At 35.8% G+C, this 21351-nt stretch overlaps 1 protein-coding gene across 5 annotated transcripts in view; it reads right to left on the bottom strand.

Moving 5' to 3' along the window:
• The window catches only part of Scml2 (Scm polycomb group protein like 2), a 175694-nt gene that overhangs the window by 6811 nt on the left and 147532 nt on the right, over nt 1–21351 (bottom strand). For 4 of the 5 annotated variants that reach the window (XM_006528670.2, XM_006528672.2, XM_006528673.3 and 1 more), the window contains 8 exons: nt 21234–21317; nt 19925–20008; nt 16712–16795; nt 13651–13928; nt 11544–11658; nt 9217–9420; nt 7860–8042; nt 5041–5151 (listed from right to left, as the gene is read on the bottom strand). In XM_006528670.2, coding sequence (XP_006528733.1) covers nt 5041–5151; nt 7860–8042; nt 9217–9420; nt 11544–11658; nt 13651–13928; nt 16712–16795; nt 19925–20008; nt 21234–21317 — 1143 coding nt within the window. The remainder of the gene's footprint in view (nt 1–5040; nt 5152–7859; nt 8043–9216; nt 9421–11543; nt 11659–13650; nt 13929–16711; nt 16796–19924; nt 20009–21233; nt 21318–21351) is intronic. The other variant, NM_001290652.1, reaches the window with a different exon arrangement.

Here is a 21351-nt window from a genome sequence, read left to right as displayed (position 1 = left end):
CAAATTCCAAATCTTGTAGTTCTGTTAGGATGTCAAAAGGATCAGATGGCTCTGCCCTTCCAGCTTTGTTGACTGCAACACATTTATCTCTTGAACTGGTTCCACTCCCTGTGTGCAGCTGTCCTTGGCAGGTATACTACAGCTCTGTCATCTCCAACATCTTGAGGTCTCCAATACAGTCCAGGCTTCACTTTCATAGCTTCATGCAATGGCCTCTCTTGGCCTCCATGCAGGGACTTTCCTGTCACATTCCTGGCCTCAGAAGCTTTCTTTAATGGTGTAAGAGGACTCCACAAACCCTTTACTCTTGTGTCTTTGAATCTAAAGCCAGACCATGTGGGCAAAGCTGCCAAGTTCTGCTGCCTGCTTGGTAGAGAACCTGGCCTCCTCCTTGGGATTTGATTTATAAAAGCTTTGATTTGTTGCTGCTCTTTAGGAACAGATAAACCTTTTCACAAGTTGTAGGATTAGTGAGGTGGGATCTTGCCCAGAGGTTACCACCCCCTTTCTTTCATTTCTCCTCATCTTTTTCAGCACAAACCAAGGTTCCAACATAAAATTTCCTGGTGGTCATTTTCTCTTCAAACCACATGTATATTTTTTATTTCTTGTAGCCCTCTCCTTGTTCTTTTTCATTGTAGATTTGCATAAGAGTGATCACTACTAACCACGTAACAGAGTCAATATTTGGCTGTCTTGAAATCTCCTCTGCAAAGGAAATTAATCCAAAACTCTTCAATTTAGCTTCATGGAGATTTTGAGACAAGGGCAAAAGTCAGCCACAATCTTATCCAAAATATTACCAGAACAGCCTGTAGCCAACCTGCTAAAATTGTTTCTATCTGAAATCTCTTAAGCTTACACAAAATATTACCAGAGAAGTTGCTAATATTGTTTCTCTCTGAAATCTTATGAGTTGGTTCACATCACTCTCAGTGCTATTATCTTCTAAGCTCCTACTAGGATAGCTCATTAAGCCGCATTTATAGGTTTTAACGTGTAATCCAAAGTCCCAAAGTCTTCCATATCCCTCCAAAAACCAGCATGGCCAGGCTTGTTATAGCAATAAACCACTCCCTGGTACCACCTTCTATTTTAGTTACTTATCTATTGCCCTGACAAAACAGCTATGACCAAGGCAACTTACCAAAGAGAGAATTTAATATAGGGTTTATAGTTATACAGAGATAGGGTTCATAATCATTATAGCAGGGAGCTTGGCAACAGGCAGGCATGGCATTTGAGCAGTAGCTGAGAAAATATCTTGAAACACAACCAGAAGGCAGAGCAGTATGGATCTCTCTTGTGAAAAGTCGACCCCCAGTGACATAATTCTTTCAACAATGCCACAAATCCTAATCCTTCCCAAATACTTCTGCCAACTAGGGATCACACATTCAAATATCTGAGCCTATGAGGTCAATCTCCACAATAGGAAAAATCTTGGTTTTCCTACTGTATTTTTTTATCCTCGCACGGAAGAAACAGAGACAGGAATATTTTTGTGAGTTTGAGGGCAGAATGGCCAATATAGTAAGTTCCAAGCCAGCTAAAGTTACACGGTAAGATGATATAAACAAACAAACAAACAAACAAACAAATAACCTTGGAATAAATATAAGAAAGGACGTGAAAGGCTTGTTATATAATAAAAATTTTAAGACACTGAAAGAAATGAAAGAAGATGGAAAGACTTCACATGCTTATGAACTGGTAGGAACAATACAGTGAAAATGTCCATCCTGCCAAAAATGAATCTGCAGATTCAATGCAATCTGTAATCTCCATAAAAATTCCAATAAAAACTTTACAAAAATAATCCTAAAACTTATATGAAAACATAGAAAGACCCAGGATAATCAAAACAAACCAATAAACCTGAAGAGTAAACAAGACTACTATAGGTACCACCATTCCTAATATCAAGTAATATTACAGAGGTATAGCAATAAAAAAAACCAACATAGTACTGTCATAAAAAGCAACACATAAATTAACAGAATATAGCCTAGGGCCTGGATACAATTCTACCCTCTTATAGCTACATCACTTTTAACAGAAGAGCCAAAATTATATATTGGGAAAAGGGTAGCATCTTCAATTAATGATGCTGGTTGAACTATAGAAGAATATAGAAATGTAGAATGAACAAAACTATATTCTAAATGGATCAAGGGTCTCAACGTAGGATTCAATACACTAAGTCTGCTAGAGAAAAAGGAAGGGGATATACTTCTACTTTTAGATGCAACCACTGACTTTCTGAATAGAACTCTAGTAGTTGCAGATATTAACTGAGACCTCCTGAAATAAAAAGCTTCAGTACAGCAAAGGATACCATCAGAGTGATGAGACAGTCTACAGAATGAGAACAATACTTTACAATCTCATAGAAGGCTATTTTTTAGAATATAAAAATAACTCAAACCTAAGCATCAACAAAATAAACTCAAGAATTTTGGCACATAGCTAAGTAAGAGTTCTCAATGACAAAATACAAGTGGCTTAGAAAAAATCCAAAAGCTCTACAATATCTTTTGCCATAAGTGAAATGGAAATTAATGCTACATTGAGGTTTCATATTACCCAAGTTTGCACTGCTAAAAGGTAAAAAAGAAAAAAAGGAGTTGGGACAAAAAATGCTGGTGTGGATATGGTGAAAAGAGAACACTTATTCAATTTTGGTGGGACTGTAAACTGTTACATCGAGAATGGAAGTCAGTGCAGACGGGCCTCCAAAATATATTGATCATATGACCCAGCTAAAACACTCTTGGGTATATACTCAAAGGACTCTGTATCCTATCACAGGGATGCTTGTTCATCCATGTCCATTGCTGCTCTATTCACAAGAGTCAGGAAATGGAAACAGTCTAGATGTGCATCAACTGATGTGTGGTTAATGATAATGAGGTACACTCGTACCGTGGACTATTATTCAGCTGTTATGAAAAATTAATTCATGAAATTCACACACATAAAAAAATGGATGGAATCAGAATTTACCCGGAGTAAAGCAACCCAGAAAAATATTGCACATTCTTGGTCATATGTGAACTCTAGCTTTGAATTTTCACATATGTGTGTTTAACTTAGGGCACTTATAGAAGTCAGAAAAACACTAAGGGGTCAATGCAGGTACTTTTAAGAGAAGGGACAAAGAATACAGGTGGCATTAAGGGTAATAGAAAATAATGGAACAAGAAGGGTTAAGTGGGTTACAGGTTGGAGGGCAGGATAGAGGAGAGAATTTTCAGAGAGATAACTAATACTAAGGACATTTGAAAAAGCCAGATGGAAACCTACAACTGTACAAGCTTCCTGAAATATATACATAGATAAAAAGTTCAAATAGGACTTCTCATGGACATGGTAGAATATTAAATAAAAACAATGCCAGGAAAGAGTTACCTCTTTTGAAATGGTTGTTTAGTGGAGCTTCACAGACCATTAAATATTTAAACTGAGGCTACTACTATTGCTCTTAGTTATTACCCAGAATTGATAATAAGAACCTACTTGGTAAAGATACCACATTGGGCATAGAAAAATATAGCGGTTCTGACCTGTAAGCTACTGGCTAGCTTTCATAGTGCTGGATGGTGCTAGGTACACTATTAAGAAGAAAAGTAGTCACTGGTTTTACCCAGATCTGAGCCCTGAAAACTACTATAATTATGGTCTGTCAAGATACATCTACTGTTACAATTGTGGTATGACTGGTAGGGAGTAACCAATCATTTTCTTATTGTATTTGAGCCTTCAGAAGATAGAACTCATGTTTGACAGGGCAAGGACCCGAATCTAAATATGTCCCAGGTCCTAGTGGAGAACGTACTACTATTATTCTGCTAAGTAGACATAGTATTAAACTGACTCTTAAAAAGATTTATGCACATATCCCTCAACTCTCCATAGATAAGTTTTGGTTTTGTTTTTTAGTAGATGGAAAATAGCAGAGACCCATAACTAATCAAGGTATAGAGAATAATTACAGTGTGCTCAGCCTAATTGGGAATCTACACTATATTGTGCCCTCAAGATTAGGGATCATCTCAGAAGAGGGGGCAGAGAGATTGCTATGATCGAGAAAAGGTGGATAACTATAATAAAACAGTATTTTCTAGATATAATTTGGCAATTGTATATATGAACTGACAACAGCTGTGACTTTATGCACAAGATCAAACCAGATAAAAATCCCAGCATGGGTATGAAAGGAGGTCTCACCCCAAATTAAGGAACTACTGGCAACTGATATTTGTGGGGGAGGGAGAGTTTATTTTCTTCAGGGATGCAGCCCTTCACAGCCTATGCTCCAGTAGCTAGTGCTATATGTATGTACATGCTAGCAAAACTATATGGACTCTGGGTTTAAAGAACAACAATAGTAGAGAGTGAACCCATGAAATTGGGAAGGGATAGTAAAATGTATAAGGAGATGGAATGATGTGGGGCTTAATCAAAACACACTAAAAGTATATATGAAATTCTTAAGAAAAATATCTTATTTCCAACAACAGTTCACTTAATTCGTGCTATACCGAATAAGCTTCTAACACAAAGTACATGGCCAGCTCTTTTTCGTCATACATAGTAATATACAATATTCTGAAATACTTGATTATTGTCCATATCAATGTTTCTTATGACAATTTAAGTGCATCTTTCCATTCTTACCACCAAAGTTGTAAACTTCTTGAAAACATCAATTCTTAGAAGCCTAATTCTTCAGAACTATTGCTCATGACCGGATTGTTGTTCTCTCACATTTGCTTGCACTTTTCTCTTAGTTTGTAACAATGCAAAGCAGAATAGATGGACCCATTCTAAGTTGTTTTGTTTTTTTTAATCCATAGGAAAAACATGACAATAGTACATTTCTGAAAGGAATGCAGTGCTCAAGTGACCAAAGTAATAAACTAATTGTCAGATATGGGTGAATTGAACTTCCTACACTCAACACTATCACACCAAGAAGAGCATATATCATAGGTGCTGACTGAGTTCTTCAATTCTGTGTGTGTGAATGCTATTTACCTTTAGACGCTTGCCCAGACTTTCTGGGAACCTTAGATGAGACAGGAGCAGAACGATGAGGATGCAGAGACAATCGTTTGAGGCTTCTCTTTTCCTTTGGTTCCCCATTTTCTGTTTTTTAATTAAAAAAAAAGTACATGTTACAATTACTATAGTCTTTTTGTTATATTATCTGTATGGAGAATTTGCTTTAAAGTAATTTGTATACTATAATTTTACCAACCTGCCAATTATTGGATTATCATACTAGGTTCACTGAATCTTATTAGGTATTTCTACTAAAATATAATATTAAACACTTGAACCAAAGAGATGGCTCAGCAGCTAAGAGCCTTATTGCTTTATCAAATCATTAGAGAAGAGATCCCAGCACCCACATCAGGCAGCTTAAAAATGTCTGTAAGCTCCAAAAGAGATGATGCCCCTCTTTGGGCTTTGTAGGCACTTTCATGCAAATACATACATACATACATACACACACACACACACACACACACACACACACATACAATCTTATGTTTCTATGTGTGCATTTTCAATAATTTAGGAGAATTTAGAGAAATATATGCCTATATTTCATATAGCCTACAGACATGGACACGGATGAACACACACACACGGGGTGGGGGGAGAGCGAGAGCGAGAGCAAGAGCGAGAGCAAGAGAGAGAGAGAGAGGGAGAGAGAGAGAGAGAGAGAGAGAGAGAGAGAATACTCTACCACTGAGTTATATATCAGATGACTTACCTTCTATTTTTTCTTTTTTTAATTAATTTTTTAAATTTACATTTCAAATTCTATCCCAAAAGTCCCCTATACCCTCCCCCCGCCCTGCTCCCCTACCCACCCACTCCCACTTCTTGGCCCAGTCATTCCCCTGTACTGGGGCATATAAAGTTTGCAAGACCAAGGGGCCTCTCTTTCCAATGATGGCCGACTAGGTCATCTTCTGATACATATGCAGCTAGAGACACGAGCTCTGGGGGTACTGGTTAGTTCATATTGTTGTTCAACCTATAGGGTTGCAGATCTCTTTAGCTCCTTGGATACTTTCTCTAGCTCCTCCATTGGGAGCCCTGTGATCCATCCATTAGCTGACTGTGAGCATCCACTTCTGTGTTTGCTAGGCCCCAGCATAGTCTCACAAGAGACAGCTCTATCTGGGTCCTTTCAGCAAAATCTTGCTGGCATATGCAATAGTCTCTGGGTTTGTGGCTGATTATGGGATGGATCCCCAGGTGGGGCAGTCTCTACCTTCTATTTTTGATAAAGGATCTCACTCACAAAGCTGCCCAGGCTACATCTGAATGCAATCAATACTGTTTCTCATACAGAACTTGGACTACCTTAACTACTTCCGTGTTTGAGTTTACAGGTCTGTGTGAATAGATATGGCTGTACAATATTTCCTCACAACTCAGAACCTTTCAAAGAGGCAAACTGAAAATGAGGGAGGATCAGTAATTTTGCCCACAAAGTATAATGCTAATTAACAGTATGCACTGGACTAAAATTTAGGTCTGCCAGACTTCATGTCCTTTTAGTATACAGGTTACAGAGCCCACACTGAAACCCAGGTTTGATAAATTTCAATACCTCATGAGTACTATAGTTTCATGCAAGGACATTCTGTATCATAACTTTATTTCAAAAGGATGACCTGGCAGTTATACCAGAAAGAAAAACCAGAAAGAGTATTTCAAGTAGGAGATCACTTTACTAAACCAGTGAATGGTCTAATATGATTCTGCATGGCATGAGGGAAGTGGAAAGAAAATGGAAGAGGAAGGAACAGACAGGACAGACTTTGCTAATACAGAAGCAATAAAGTTTATGAGGAAAAATGAAAATGATCATGAGGACTAGAAAATGAGTACTGGAATACAAATTTAAACCACTGGACTTAGTTTAGTATGTGATAGTACTCTATAGTTCCAGACCTGACAGGATTTGGCCAGAAAACAATGAAGCTTTAATATCTGGAAATTATAGCTTCTTTAAAGACACATATAAAATCTGCTATAACAAGAAAATGGTTATCTGCCATAGTCATATGAAAGAGCAACAAACTTTATTTCCAAAATATTGGCCAGAAAGCTCAGACAGCTTTCTAACTAGAGATCAGAAACAAGAATATCACCTCTGGTTCTATAGGACAACATCACACTCATCTTTTTATTCAGCCTTCAGTTTGAGAGTTTTATGGAAGACAGGTAACAAGAGCTAATTTTGAGAATAATATTCTTTATAATTTATGGGCTCAATAGTCTTTACTTATTTCTTTAGCTTAGTAATGTTAAAGATATGCCCTAGCCTAACAGAAAATGTCTATCAATTAGTCACAAAAAAAGCAAAACATAATGCAATGGCTTTGATTCTCAAGTTCATTAGGAATACAGTAAGAAATTAGTTTCTCACTTAAGTAAAAAAAAAAAAAAGTCTAATTATATACATTTTTTTCATTAGTTCAGTGTGGCTAAATCCTGAGGAAAGAGAAACTCTGAAATAACCACATTATTTCCTAAGTATAAAATGCAAAACAAAAACATATTATGGGTCAGCAGATAAAAACACTTGCTGTGCAAGCCTGGTGACCTGAGTTCAATTCTTAAAACCCATGCAAAGATGGAAGAAGAGAACTGACTCCATAAACTTAATTTCTGACCTCCACCTGTGCACTGCTTCCAACCTCCACATATTCATACACATATGTGAACATGCGCATGTGTGCACACACACACTTTCTTAAATGTGTAGTATATATATATATATATATATATATATATATATATATATATACTTAAAATTTCTATTTTCTTACCTGGTTTGCTTTGATCAGTGCCTGTATCTGGGGTAGGAACTTGAGCCTCACGTCTGAAAGGCTGGCTACTCAAAAAGTTATCACACTGCAGGCTTTGGCAGAAATTTTCAAGAAAGCGAAGTGCAAATGATGCACTATTCACTGGAGGGAGCTGAACAGTATGAACTTTCCCATCAAAGAAGGCTATGAAGTAGGAAAGCAATGCCAGTAATCAGTCATCTTGTAGACAGATGAGAAACACAGTAACAGAAGGATCAATTCAGGAAATGTGCTTTAAGTTTACTTTTGGGTTTTGAAATTTAAAAGGCATTGACAGCAATTTCTATTTAAAATATTTACAAACAAGATTTAAAAATGTCTTGATTTACAGTAACCTTTCTACTCTAAACATCCCATGAGTGCAAAGGTTATAGTGTAAAATCATGGTAGACACCAGCTACAAATTATCTCTCTCCTACTCCATTTTTTAAAAAAATATTTATGGTGCTTGAGAATAAACTCAGGGCTTTGCACATGCAAGGGGCATACACTATGAGCTACAATCTTTAGCCTTTTTACTTAACCTTCACAAGGTTTCTTTTTGAGTCACACTGTTCTGTACCTTTTATTTAAATTTATAGTATTATACTGACATGAATTATCTATTTTGGTTTTTGTGTGACATAGGATTTGTCCTATCTACAGGAAGTGCAGGGACATAGATGAGGGACTGACCAACCAATGACTGGGTCAATTTGAGATCCATCCCACGAGCAAGAACACTGAGACTATTAATAATACTTTGTTATGCTATAGACAGAAGCCTAGCATAACTGTCCTCTGAGAGATGCAAAGACTCACAGCCAAACATCACACAGAGCTCAAGAAGTCTTGTGTAAGAGTTTGGGGAAGGATTGAGGAACCCTGAGGGGCTAGGGACTCCACAAGAAGACCAACAGAGTCAATTCAACTATTCTGGGCCCCAGGGGGCTTCCATGGACTGAACCACCAACCAAAGAGCATACAAGGGCTGGACCTAGGCCTCTTGCACATATGTAGCAGATGTACAGCTTGGTCTTGATCAGGTTCTCCCAACAACTTGGGGCTTACCCTGACTCTGTTGCTTACCTGTGGATCCTGTCCCCATAACTAGACTTTCTTGGCTATCCTCAGTGTGACAACATATACCTAGTCCTGCAGTGACTTGAGGTACCAGGGTGGGTTGGTACTAATGGGGGACCTCACCCTTCTCTGAGGTGAAGTCTAAGATAGGGGTAGGAGCTCTGTGAGGAAGGGCCTGGAAGGGGGGGGGGGCTATGACTGGAATTTAGAGTGAACAAATAAATTAATTAATGGAAAAAGAATTAAGTTAGCATACCAGTTATCATTTCTCCTCCTCTATTATCTGTTTTAAGAAATAGAAACACATCCTTGGCCTGAAAGGCACAATTGACACAGGCCTGCACAGTCCGCTGGAGAATGACATTCACAGGGCCTGGACCGAAGTGGTTAGGTAGCTGCTGAACCTTCTGTGGATCCAGGAAGGGGCCACAATCTCCATGTTTATTTATATACACACAAACTTAAGAGAAAAAATATATTAATAATTAGATGAGTTAAAATTAATTTTGTGACAATATTACATAATTGCCATATCATATTCATGACTTCATTTAAAGGAAACTTAAATATAGTTCAGATTAATGAGACAATGTCTGCTACTGAAAGCATGCAGTTATAGTAACATGTTTATGTAAAAGTACTAAACATGCAAATAGTAAAAAAAAATGTTTACCCAACATTTTAGAATACTATTCAAATGGATTATATAAAATTTATGATTGAGAAGACTTGGGCATCATAAAATCATTTTTAGTTTATTATACAACAAATGTTATAAGAATGAAAGAGTAGTCTCATGTCTTTCTTTAAATTTAGATATTTCCCCTAACTTCTCCTAGAGTTCTACCCACCCTACTTCACTGTGCAAAAAACATGCATTCCCTTTGAAAACTGGGCTTTCTTGGCTATCCTCAGTGTGACAACATATACCTAGTCCTTCAGTGACTTGAAGTACCAAGGTGGGTTGGTACTAATGGGGGACCTCACCCTTCTCAGAGGTGAAGTCTAAGAAAGATAGGGGTAGGAATTGTGTGAGGAAGGGCCTGGGAGGAGGGGCATCATCCTTACTCATAACTATCTTCTAAATCACCAACAGTGTATGTCAATTGCATTTTCTAAAATAATCAAGTGACTTGAGGATGTAATAGTAAATTCTAATGACATGAATTTTAAATATCAAAATAAAAATGTTCTTTCTATATATGACTAGGCTTGTTGAGAAAATTTTAGACTTTTTTCTTTGTACAAAAATTTCTCATTTATAATCATGGTATTAGTGAAGATATTTTCATCACAAAAATCAACTGCAAAACAATGTATACTAAAAAATGCAGGTTTATTTTTCTTAAAACAAGAACATTTTAGCGTATTTTAACTTTTACTGAAAAACTTCACTGTGTTGAAATATATGACAATTTGACTTGGCCCAACAGTTGGAGGAAGGATAGGCTCTGTCACAAAAATGAAATCATGATTAAACATTCAACCCAACACAAAGGAAGGACTTCAATATTCTGCCATCTGTCTACTGCACATGTCCAACACCCCTGGAGGAAATCACTGGGACTAGAATAGTACTATAAACATACTGAGATAACTTGTCGATGGGATACAAGTCTGAGCATAAAATTCATGTATAGCTTCGTATACACGTTATACACAAAGCCTGGAGGTGGTTTTATACAATAATTTGGGGGCACTTGGTGTTTTGATTGCAACCCATCATATCAAGTCAGATGGGTTTTACTTCATGTCAGTACTCAAAAGTTTCAGATTTTAAATTTTTGGATTAGATAGATTAACTTGTATTCATTAAAAAATCAGAAAAAAATAAAAATGAGGTGTACAAAAATAGTCTTTGAAAAATAATTAATATTTTGAAAAATAATTTCCTTTAAGTGAGAAAGAAAAATTTTAAGTAAGAAGAAATATAAGAGTATAAGGGTAGTAATTAGGGATATAAAGAATAAGACATACTTTTTTTAAACAGGAAGGGGGTGGAGAGATGGTTCAAATGGTGAAAAGCACTCGCTGCTGTTTCCAGAGATCATGAGTTTGCTTCCTAGCATTCACATGGTAGCTTAGAACTGTCTATTAGCTGTAGTCCCAGGGGATCAGACATCCTATTCTGGGAACTAGATATACACACATGGTGCAGAGATACAAGTATAGGCAAAAAGCTCATATAGGAAAATAGGAAAAATTTAAAAAAATATATAGGAGTTGATAAAAAGGATTTGCTTTGGTCTGTACTCTTTCAAATGTATAAAAAATAACTTAAAATCACCAGGTCCTTTGACAGAAAAATTTATTTTCAAAAAGCATGAGTTACCTTGGAAAACATATAATAAAAATGATAAAATGTTGTGAAAAGAAAGAATTTAATAATGCCAATTCAAAATGTGAGATATTGATTTTGAGGTGACATGGATTAAAATAGACAGGTCTTGCCTAACATTAAACTAAACTATCAGTATAGAAAAAAGTATTAGTATTTTACATATTTTCAGTACTTCAACAATACTGAAATTAGTGCTGAAAAAATATGTAAATTTTATCATTGTTTTGAAAATACTAACTTACCTGTAGACATCACTATTTTAGATGGCCCCGCAGAAGTCTTATTAGATGAAGAACTTTTCATCAGTGTACTTAAAGAAGCTGAAGATGTAGAAGAAATAACTGGAATACTTTTTTCCTGTTAAAAATAAAAGGAATGAAGAATACAGTTATATACAGGTATGTGTTTTCAAATGCATTAAAAAGTATTTCACGGGTGCAATAGTGTCTGCGTTTGGTGGCTGATTATGGGATGGACCCCCAGGTGGGGCAGTATCTGGATCGTCCATCCTTGCCAGCCAGATTTTGCTGAAGGGATCTTGATATAGCTGTCTCCTGTGAGGCTTTGCCAGTACCTGGCAAATACAGAAGTGGATGCTCACAGTCATCTATAGGATGGAACACAGGGCCCCCAATGAAGGAGGTAGAGAAAGTACCCAAGAAGCTGAAGGGGTCTGCAACCCTATAGGTGGAATAACAATATGAACTAACCAGTATTCCTGGAGCTCATGTCTCTAGCTGCATATGTATCAGAAGATGGCCTAGTCGGCCATCATTGGGAAGAGAGGCCCCTAGGTCTTGAAAACTTTATATGCCTCAGTACAGGGGAACGCCAGGGCCAAGAAGTGGGAGTGGGGGGAGGGGAGTTGGGGGAGGGTATGGGGGACTTTTGGAATAGCATTTGAAATGTAAATGAAGAAAATATCTAATAAAAAAAGAATTGTGATGGAAAAAAAGTATTTCACATTAAATTTCAAGTTCACTGTTTCTTACCATTAATATATTATTGTTACTGCTTTAGAACAACCTGGTCATATGTTTTATCATAATATATTTACAAATATTTCATACTCATTTTTATAAAATTTAGATGTGTTAAATAGAAATAACAATATATATATATTTTTTTGGTTTTTTTGAGACAGGGTTTCTCTGTGTAGCTCTGGCTGTCCTGGAACTCACTCTGTAAACCAGGCTGGCCTCGAACTCAGAAATCCGCCTGCCTCTGCCTCCCGAGTGCTGGGATTAAAGGCATGTGCCACCACGCCTGGCTTGAAATAACAATATTTTAAAAACACGATGATACTATTTTCTTTCATGTGTTAAGCATTCACTGAAACAAAGATTATACTGATATCCCACTGAGATACTAGATATGCAAGATAATATTGCTGAGATCTTTGCCTTTATATTTACTATGCACATTTTATAGACATTATATATTTGAATCATTTTAAAATTGTATTTTAATATCTCAGCATTTTAGTTTATATCTATTAATGTTTAATGTAACTATTATTATATTTGGGTCTGAGTAAACCATTTTATTATGTGCTTTTGGATTGTTTCATTCTTTTTGTTGTTCTTATTCTACTCACCCTATCTTTTGAGGGATTATTTGAATAATTAAAATCCATTATATATACTTTGTATTTTTTACATTAGAATAAAAGTTCATCCATAACTTTCCATAGTTTGCACATAAAAATTCATACTGTTCCATTGTACATAAAATGTTAAACTTATATAGATCCTTATCCTTCACACTCAGGTTTTCATAATGTAACGAGTTTACTCACTTATATCTAAAATATACCTAACAATGATTGTATAAATTTTTCTTCAGTATTTTCTTGCCCCAATCTATCCTTCCCTCTTTTCCTCCTGACTAACTACACGTTAAAAAATCTCAACTTAAGTCTTTCTTAGTTTTTAATTGTTTCAGTTTTTCATATTAGATTCTCTTTTATTCTCCAAGACATGTACTTTTTATTCTTGCCTCACCAGTCAATATTAGTTAAGTTTGTTTAGTGATAATTTTACTTTATATACTACTCCTGCTTGACTCCCAATTCCAGCTCCCCTCTCTTCCTTATGTTTTTTTAGTTCCTGCCTTGACTGGCTTTGATGATGCATTGTGGTACAGAAGTGTAAGTTCTTCATAAGTTGCTTTTGTTTCATCAAAATAGAAAACCTAACTAAGACAAAAAGAATATTATACATTTAATATCCGAAAAAAACAAAAACAAAAAAAAACACCTTAGCATAGTCTTAGTAAATTGCTAAACTGAATTTAAAAACACTGTAATATGGAGACTTACAATACAAATTAGCATGAAATATGACTAACCTTTTTTCCAGACTTTCCACCCTTTTTCTTTGGTAGGACAATTTTAATAGTAATGCCCTTCTTAGGGGATGAAGTATTTCCAGTAGACTTAGATTTTCCTGCTTTCTTGCTGGTCTTTGGTACTGGTTGCACAACACTTGTTTTCCGTGGAGACTTCCTTGAAGTTTGAGCCCCTCTAGAGGTGGATTTTGTTTTCCCAGAGGTAGAAGACTTTGGTTGTTCAGAGGAAGAAGGTGGTGTTCTCTCTGTACTGCTCACACTAAGAGCTGAAAAAAGAGCTTAGCAACAAAAATTAAAGAAAATGATGTAGTAAAACATCATCTTATGACAGATTATTGTTAAAATATTGTTAAAATATAAAATTCCCAAAGATTACTCATGAAAATTATTTTAAACAAGATCCAAACTAGCAAAATTAGAAATAAAAAGGAGAATCATAAAGATCTACTTTAAAAATCTATATTTTACTAAACTAAAAATTCTAAAAGAAATCAACACATTTCTTGAAATATGTAATCAAAGTTAAGTCAAGATAAAGCAAATATAATTTAAATAGATTCATAACCCACAATGAGATAGAAGAAGTAACTAAAAATCTATCGGGCTGGGCATGGTGGCGCACTCCTTTAATCTCAGCACTTGGGAGGCAGAGGCAGGTGGATTTCTGAGTTCGAGGCTTGCCTGGTTTACAGAGTGAGTTCCAGGACAGCCAGGACTACACAGAGAAAACCTGTCTCGAAAAAAACAAAACAAAACAAAACAAGACAAAAAAAAAACCAAAGAAAAAGAACAAAAAAGAAAAAAAATCTATCAACTAAGTAGACATGTTGAACAATGGAATAAGGTTAAAAACCTGAATATAAGTCTAAACAGTTACAGGCATTTTTTTTTCTGAAATATAGCAATGGGGATATGATATGGAACCTAAAGAGGCTACCTCCTGTAGCCAGGCAGGACCTCAAGGGAAGGAATAATGATACCAACCCACCCACAACATTTCTGGACCAAAATTTTTCCTCTCTACAAGAAATACAGGGATAAAGATAGAGCAGAGACTGAGAGAATGGCCAACGAAAAACTGGCCCAACCTGAGACCCATTCCATGGGCAAACACTCACTGGCACAGGAAAGGACTTTTTGAGAAGGATCCAGTAGGTCATACATTAAAATGAAAATTAATAAATGAAGCTAAGAAGCTTCTGTACAGCAAAGGACATAATGATTTGGGCAAAAAGGACCAGACAATGCAAAGAAACTCATTACCAGCTGTAGATCTGACAGAGGAATAGCATATCTAGAATATACAAAGAACTAAAAAAGAAGCTAACCACCAAGAAAACAATTACCCCCCCCCCCTTTTTTTAAAAAAAAGGAGGATATAGAACAGAATGAAATTCTCAAAAGATGAAACACAATTGGCCGAGAAACCCTTTGAAAATGATCAACATTCATACACACCAGGAAAACGCATAAAGTCTTACCTTACCCTAGCCAGAATGGCCAAGATTAATAATACAAATGACAGCTTATGCTTGTCATGGCAAGGAGGTAGAGTAAGGAGAATACTCACCCATTGCTGGTGGAAGCACAAACTTGTAAGGCTACTATTTAAGTCAGTGTGGTGGTCTCTCAGAAAGATGGAAATCTATCTACCTCAAGCTCTAGCTATGCCACTCTTGGATATATACTCAAAGGACTCTACATCCTACTACAAAGATCCCTACAGCTCTAGTCATAATACCACACCAAATATTATGTCATGGAATGTGTAAAAAACAACTGGTATACAAAAGGAAGCTTCATTTCAACTGGCTATGGCTTAGAGTATGAAAAGATGCTATACACGCTACCAGAGAAGAAAAATGACCACAATCTCAACAAACTGAGCAATAACCACCTGTCTGCAAGATATATCTACTGGCATATTAGTGGCATAATTTGGGAGTAATCAAATAATATTGGGGTTCTATCTTATGGAATCGAAAATTAATATTACTAATAAGGCAAAGTAGCTGTGACAAGATAGGTCAAATGTCCTAGGTAAAATCCTACTAGCATCATTCTGGTAAGTGGACACAGTATATAAAATGACTTGTAATGAATGACATACTTCTATTGATTACTAATGATCAATAATCATTGTGATTTACTCCATCCTCTGAGAGAAGCTTCTTTTAGTGGTAATTAGTAAAGAGACCTACAATATGACCACTTGCAGAGAGTAAGAGACTTTGGAGTATTCAGTCATAAATGAGATATCTGTATCACTCCCATGGCTTCAAAATACAGTTATCTATGTGGAAAATCAGACAGAAAAAATATAAACAGCGGTAGAAAAGGAATTTAATGAATGAGTATTTTTAGGAAACAACAGAGAAGCACACTTGCAAACTAACAAAGAAAATGACACAATGCACAGGACCTACACAAGCTCAAGCCAGACAAAATACTAGCATGGATGAGGAAAAGTAGATACAAAGCCCAAGCCCTTAGTTAAGAATCTATATTCAAAATTGATAGCTGCTATTAAAAAAAACTGGTTTTTTTTTTCAATAGACTGACAGGGTGCATATCAACTACACTCTATGGCAGGGACAATGTTCAGTAGTATGTAAACACAAATTAGGCACCTTTAAAAAAACATTTCCTATTTGTTAAGAAAGAGAAGGAACATGATATCCTATACAAATCAAGATAAAGACAGACATTGAAAGAGTTGGAGGAGGAAACACAGTAAGATTAAAATATTAGGTATGAATTTTTAACAAATCATTAAAAATAAAACATTATTTTAAACAAAATTGCTAGTCAAAATGAAATTTTAGGTACAATAATTTTTCATAATCAGAAAACAATTTAATTCTCTAAAAAGACAAACTTATTAAAATAGCCAACAAATTTGATTTAAAACAGAAATTTTTATCCATTTATCACTGTGCTACATCTTGTATTTGTTTTCTTAAAACAAAAACACGTTTCTAAAAGCATTATGCTATTATTCAACAGTGAGGAATCATCTTGAAAAACAATATTAAAAAAAAAAACAAAGCAAAACAATCACCTGGCATTGCTTCTTCATCAGCTAAAAACTGGGCTTGGTCTTTCCGAGATTTGGTGACTCTTTTGCCCTTGGGTTTTTTTTCAGCTTTGTTGAGTTATGAAATGAAAACAAAAATTGTGTACATTTAAAGCTAGAATACATTATCTTCCACTCTACATGCTAAATAACAAAGCAACATACTCTTGAAAGGGATCACATTATGCTTACATGATGTGTAACAATGTACAGGCTGATGTGTTAACTCTAAGAATGCAGTAGTAGCATGCATACCTCAAGCAGTAACAAAAAAGCTCTTTTCTTGGACATAGAATCTATTCAATATGAGGAAAAACATGTCTGGTATTGGAAACACAGTTTTAAATTTTGTGTTAGGAAAGTGATGGTTATTAGAGGGACTATCTGCAACCACTAATTTAACTTAAGAATGATAGGCCATAACAAAAATCTGTCTTTTATACAGATAATTATAGTCTTCACTCTTCATCTAGAAAATTTGGCATACATAGGGAACACTAGGATAGACTACAACCAATCAAAACAGAGAATGGTGGAAAACAGTCAGCACGGATATATCTAAAGAACACTCCTTCACATACAGGAACATTGACCAATAAGAGGCAGAAATCCTGTACAAAGCCAGAAGGCGAAGGAGTTTGCTCTAAAACTGTGTCTTCTAGTAACATCAAGAGAAATACATGTAAAACCTCATCAACATCACTGCCCAAACATGAGCTAAACAAGAATAATACCAATACATATACAAACTTGACAGAGAAATGCTCATAAGGCCTCAACTTCACACAAAGGACTATACAAAACTGAAGAAAGCTGGGAAAGGGAGATAGAATACACAGGGAAGAGGACAATTCACTGGTGTGAAAAATCCACCTAGCCCATGTAAACATACATACAGGTACTTTTTTCCAGACTAAATAAGTTATATTTAGGACTATATATGTACACATATATTCTTGAATACAAGCACTGATAATTAATGACAAAAGAGCCCATACACTGTCAGAGAGATGGAGGGGTATAAAGAAGGTTTGCAGGAGGAAAAAAAGGGAGAATGATTGAAATTAAATTATAATTTGAAAAACACGAGTTTTCTCTTTCAAAATATGAAATAAAAAAGGGTGAACTTATAATAAGAGTCAAATTTAACTTAGCACAGGGGAAATTCTATGAATTTATCATTTTGCTACTTTTTGTATTTGTTTTCCTATAAAAATTAAGTATTTCTATCAGAAAACATTATACCATTTTTAAATCTATAAAAATCATCTTGTAAAGTAATATGGAAAAGAAAAGTGTGGCAATCACCTGGACCTACTACTCCAAGGAGAAATGGTATGGTTTGATCTTTAGAAGGCTTGGTGAGTCTTTTGCCCTTGGGTTTTTTTCTCAGCTTTGTTGAGGTATGAAATAAAAATAGTATGCACATTTAAAGCTAGAGCATACTATATTTTGATATATATGACAAATAATAAATTAGTCATGGAAAAGTTCTCACTTTGCTCTGATGAGATGTACAAATGAAAACCAAGGCATGGTAACTCTTAGGATGAAGTAACAGTATACATACCTTGAAAGTAACCAACAGTTCTATACTTGGACTTAAGACCCATTCTACAAAAGGGACAGCACTGGCACTGGAAACCCAGTTAAAACTCTGTATAGGGATATTATGGGTTTTGGAAGCAAATCTACAACTAATTTACTAAACCAGAATAATCCCTAACATCCTTGTATAAACACTTTCTTTACACCCAAAGGTAACCATAGTCTTTAGTCTTCAATGGGGAAATATCTGATTGCTAAAGACTGGGATGATTACAATAAAAGACAGCCAAGAAAAAGGGAGTGGTGAAGCACAACCAGAATGGATACATTAACAGAACACTCCTGCACATAATGTAAGACTACACTGCCTTAGGAAGTAAGATCATAAGAGCTAGAAAGTCTAGAAGTTTGCTCTAAGACTTTGTCTTAGTAGTATCATCACCAAATCTCACAAATAAAATCTCACAAATGTCACTGCCCAAAAGTGAGCTGAATGAAAATCAATGAATCAATCATTCTGTCTCTGTCACACATGCACTAACATGTGCAAGCATGTGCACGCACACACACAAACATACATACCTAGACACAGAAAAGCCCATGCAGACTTAAATCTACACAAAGGACTATATAAATACTTGAGATAATCAAATAGCAGGAGGCAAGCTTAAGAACAGAAGCAAGAGAAACCAAGGTTATTTGGCATCATCAGAACCAAACTCTCCCACCATAACAAGTCCTGGATACACCATCACACCAGAAAAGCAGGACATGGATCTAAAGTCACTTCTTATGATGATGATGGAGGACTTTAAGAAGGAAATAGAGGATGACACAGATAAACAGCTAGAAGGCTTTAAAAGAGGAAACACAAAAATTAATGTGATATGTACTCACTGATAAGTGGATATTAGCCCAGAAACTTAGAATACCCAACCAAGATACAAGATACAATTTGTAAAACACATGAAACTCAAGAAGAACGGAGACCAAAAAGTGTGGTCACTGCTCCAGTACAGGGGAACGCCAGGGCCAAAAAGTGGGAGTGAGTAGGTAGGAGAGTGGGGGGAGGGTATGGGGGGGCTTTTGGGATAACATTGGAAATGTAAATGAGGAAAATACCTAATTAAAAAAAACTGAGGAAGACTTGGAAAGGTAGACATGGGAATAGACAAGTAAGGAACTCAACTCCTTTTTCCAGGTGTAATAAATTCAACCATAAACACACACATGCACACGCACACACACAAACTCTCTCTCTCTCTCCTATAGATTGATCAGGTTATAGTTAAGAATATATTTATTTGTACATAAATATTCTTAAATATAAGCAGTAACTGTGAAAAAAAGATGCCATGAATTTTGTGAAGAAAAGAAGGGAAATGAGAGGTTTTGGAAGGAAGAAAGGGTACTGTGAAAAGTTAAACTTAAATTATAATCAGAAAACTGTCTAATTCTCAAAAATATAATAAACAGTTAAATTTGACTTAGCACAGTCAAAATTCTAACAATGTACCACTGAGCTGATTGTTCCTTTTCTTTTCTTATAAAAAAAAGAGACTTTCCACTGGAAAACATTACACTATTATTTAACACACATAAAAATAATGAATAATATAGAATAATAAACAAAAAGAACAAAGCAATCACCTGGGGCATCTCCTTGATCTGCAAAAAGTCTGGGATCCTCAGTCCAAGGTGTGGTGACTGTTTTGCCCTTGCGTTTTTTCTCAGCTTTATTGCGGTATGAAATGAAAAACAAAAATTATTCACATGTAAAGTGAGAACACTTTGTTTAATCCACTATGCTTTCCCAATAATAAAGCGTATATACTACACTTCAATGGTCTAATAAAGCCTTGTCACAACTAGGCTATCACCATGCTCATGTGATGTGTCACACTTCCCATCATTTACACTGTACTTGGAGGGAGAGCATGCCTGCTACTGGGAACACAGCTAATGACTCTGCTAGAAATGGCATGGTTACTGAAGAATCTACATTCTCTAATTTACTTATGTCAGCATAGTCTCTAAAAAACAATGGATAAACACTGTCCTTACACCCAAAGGTAAATGTATTCTTCACTGTTCACCCAGAAAACTTTTCTTTGCAACAGACAGAAACCTTTGCAGGAAACTGCAACCAATCCTAGCAGACGGTGATGAAGCCTAAATAGAATGGATATACTCTACAGGAAATTCCTGCCTAAGAGGTAAGGCTCAGGGAAGGGGAAAAGATTAGAAAGAACCAGAGTGTCAGGAAGTTTGTTCTATGACTCTGTCACCTAGTAAAATACAAAGCAACACATAAAATCCCATCAACACTACCAAATCTGAGCTGAACAAAAATGACAGCAATAAATATACACACTGGACAGAGAAAAGCATGTAAGGTCTTAACACTCCACAAAAAAGCATATAACACTGAGGAGATTTGGGAAGGAAAGTGAAGGGAATATCCAGGGAAAGCACACCAATTCAGGGTAAGGTGCCACAAACCCAGAGAAAATAACACACAAATATGTGCATGTGTGCGCGCGCACACACACACACACACACACACACACACACACACACACATCTTGAAGCAGACTGAAGAGGTGATAGGTAAGAATAATTATATACACAGATATTTTTAAATGCAAATATGAACTGTGAGAAGAGAGGACATAAATTAGGAGAAAGAAAAGGGATCAATGGGAGACATTTGACAGAATAAAGGATGAAATTAGATCATAGTAAGGAAAAAATCTAATTCTCCAATATGATGACCTTTTTATAAGAGAAAAATCTGACTTAGTACAGTCTAATTTCTAACAATTTACCAATGTGCTGCATTTTGCAATTTTTTTCTTAGGGAAAAACGGGATTTTTCTAATGGAAAACACTGTACTAGTTTTAGACACAGCAAATAAAAAATAATATACACCAATACATAGAAGAACAAAGCAATCACCTGGGGCATCTCCTTGATCTGCAAAAAGTCTGGGATCCTCAGTCCAAGGTGTGGTGACTGTTTTGCCCTTGCGTTTTTTCTCAGCTTTATTGCGGTATGAAATGAAAAACAAAAATTA

Source organism: Mus musculus, chromosome X (assembly GCF_000001635.26).
Source record: "Mus musculus strain C57BL/6J chromosome X, GRCm38.p6 C57BL/6J".
Classification (NCBI taxonomy): Eukaryota; Metazoa; Chordata; class Mammalia; order Rodentia; family Muridae; genus Mus; species Mus musculus.
Note: the sequence above shows the minus strand (reverse complement) of the source record. Positions and strands in the feature narration are given on the sequence as shown.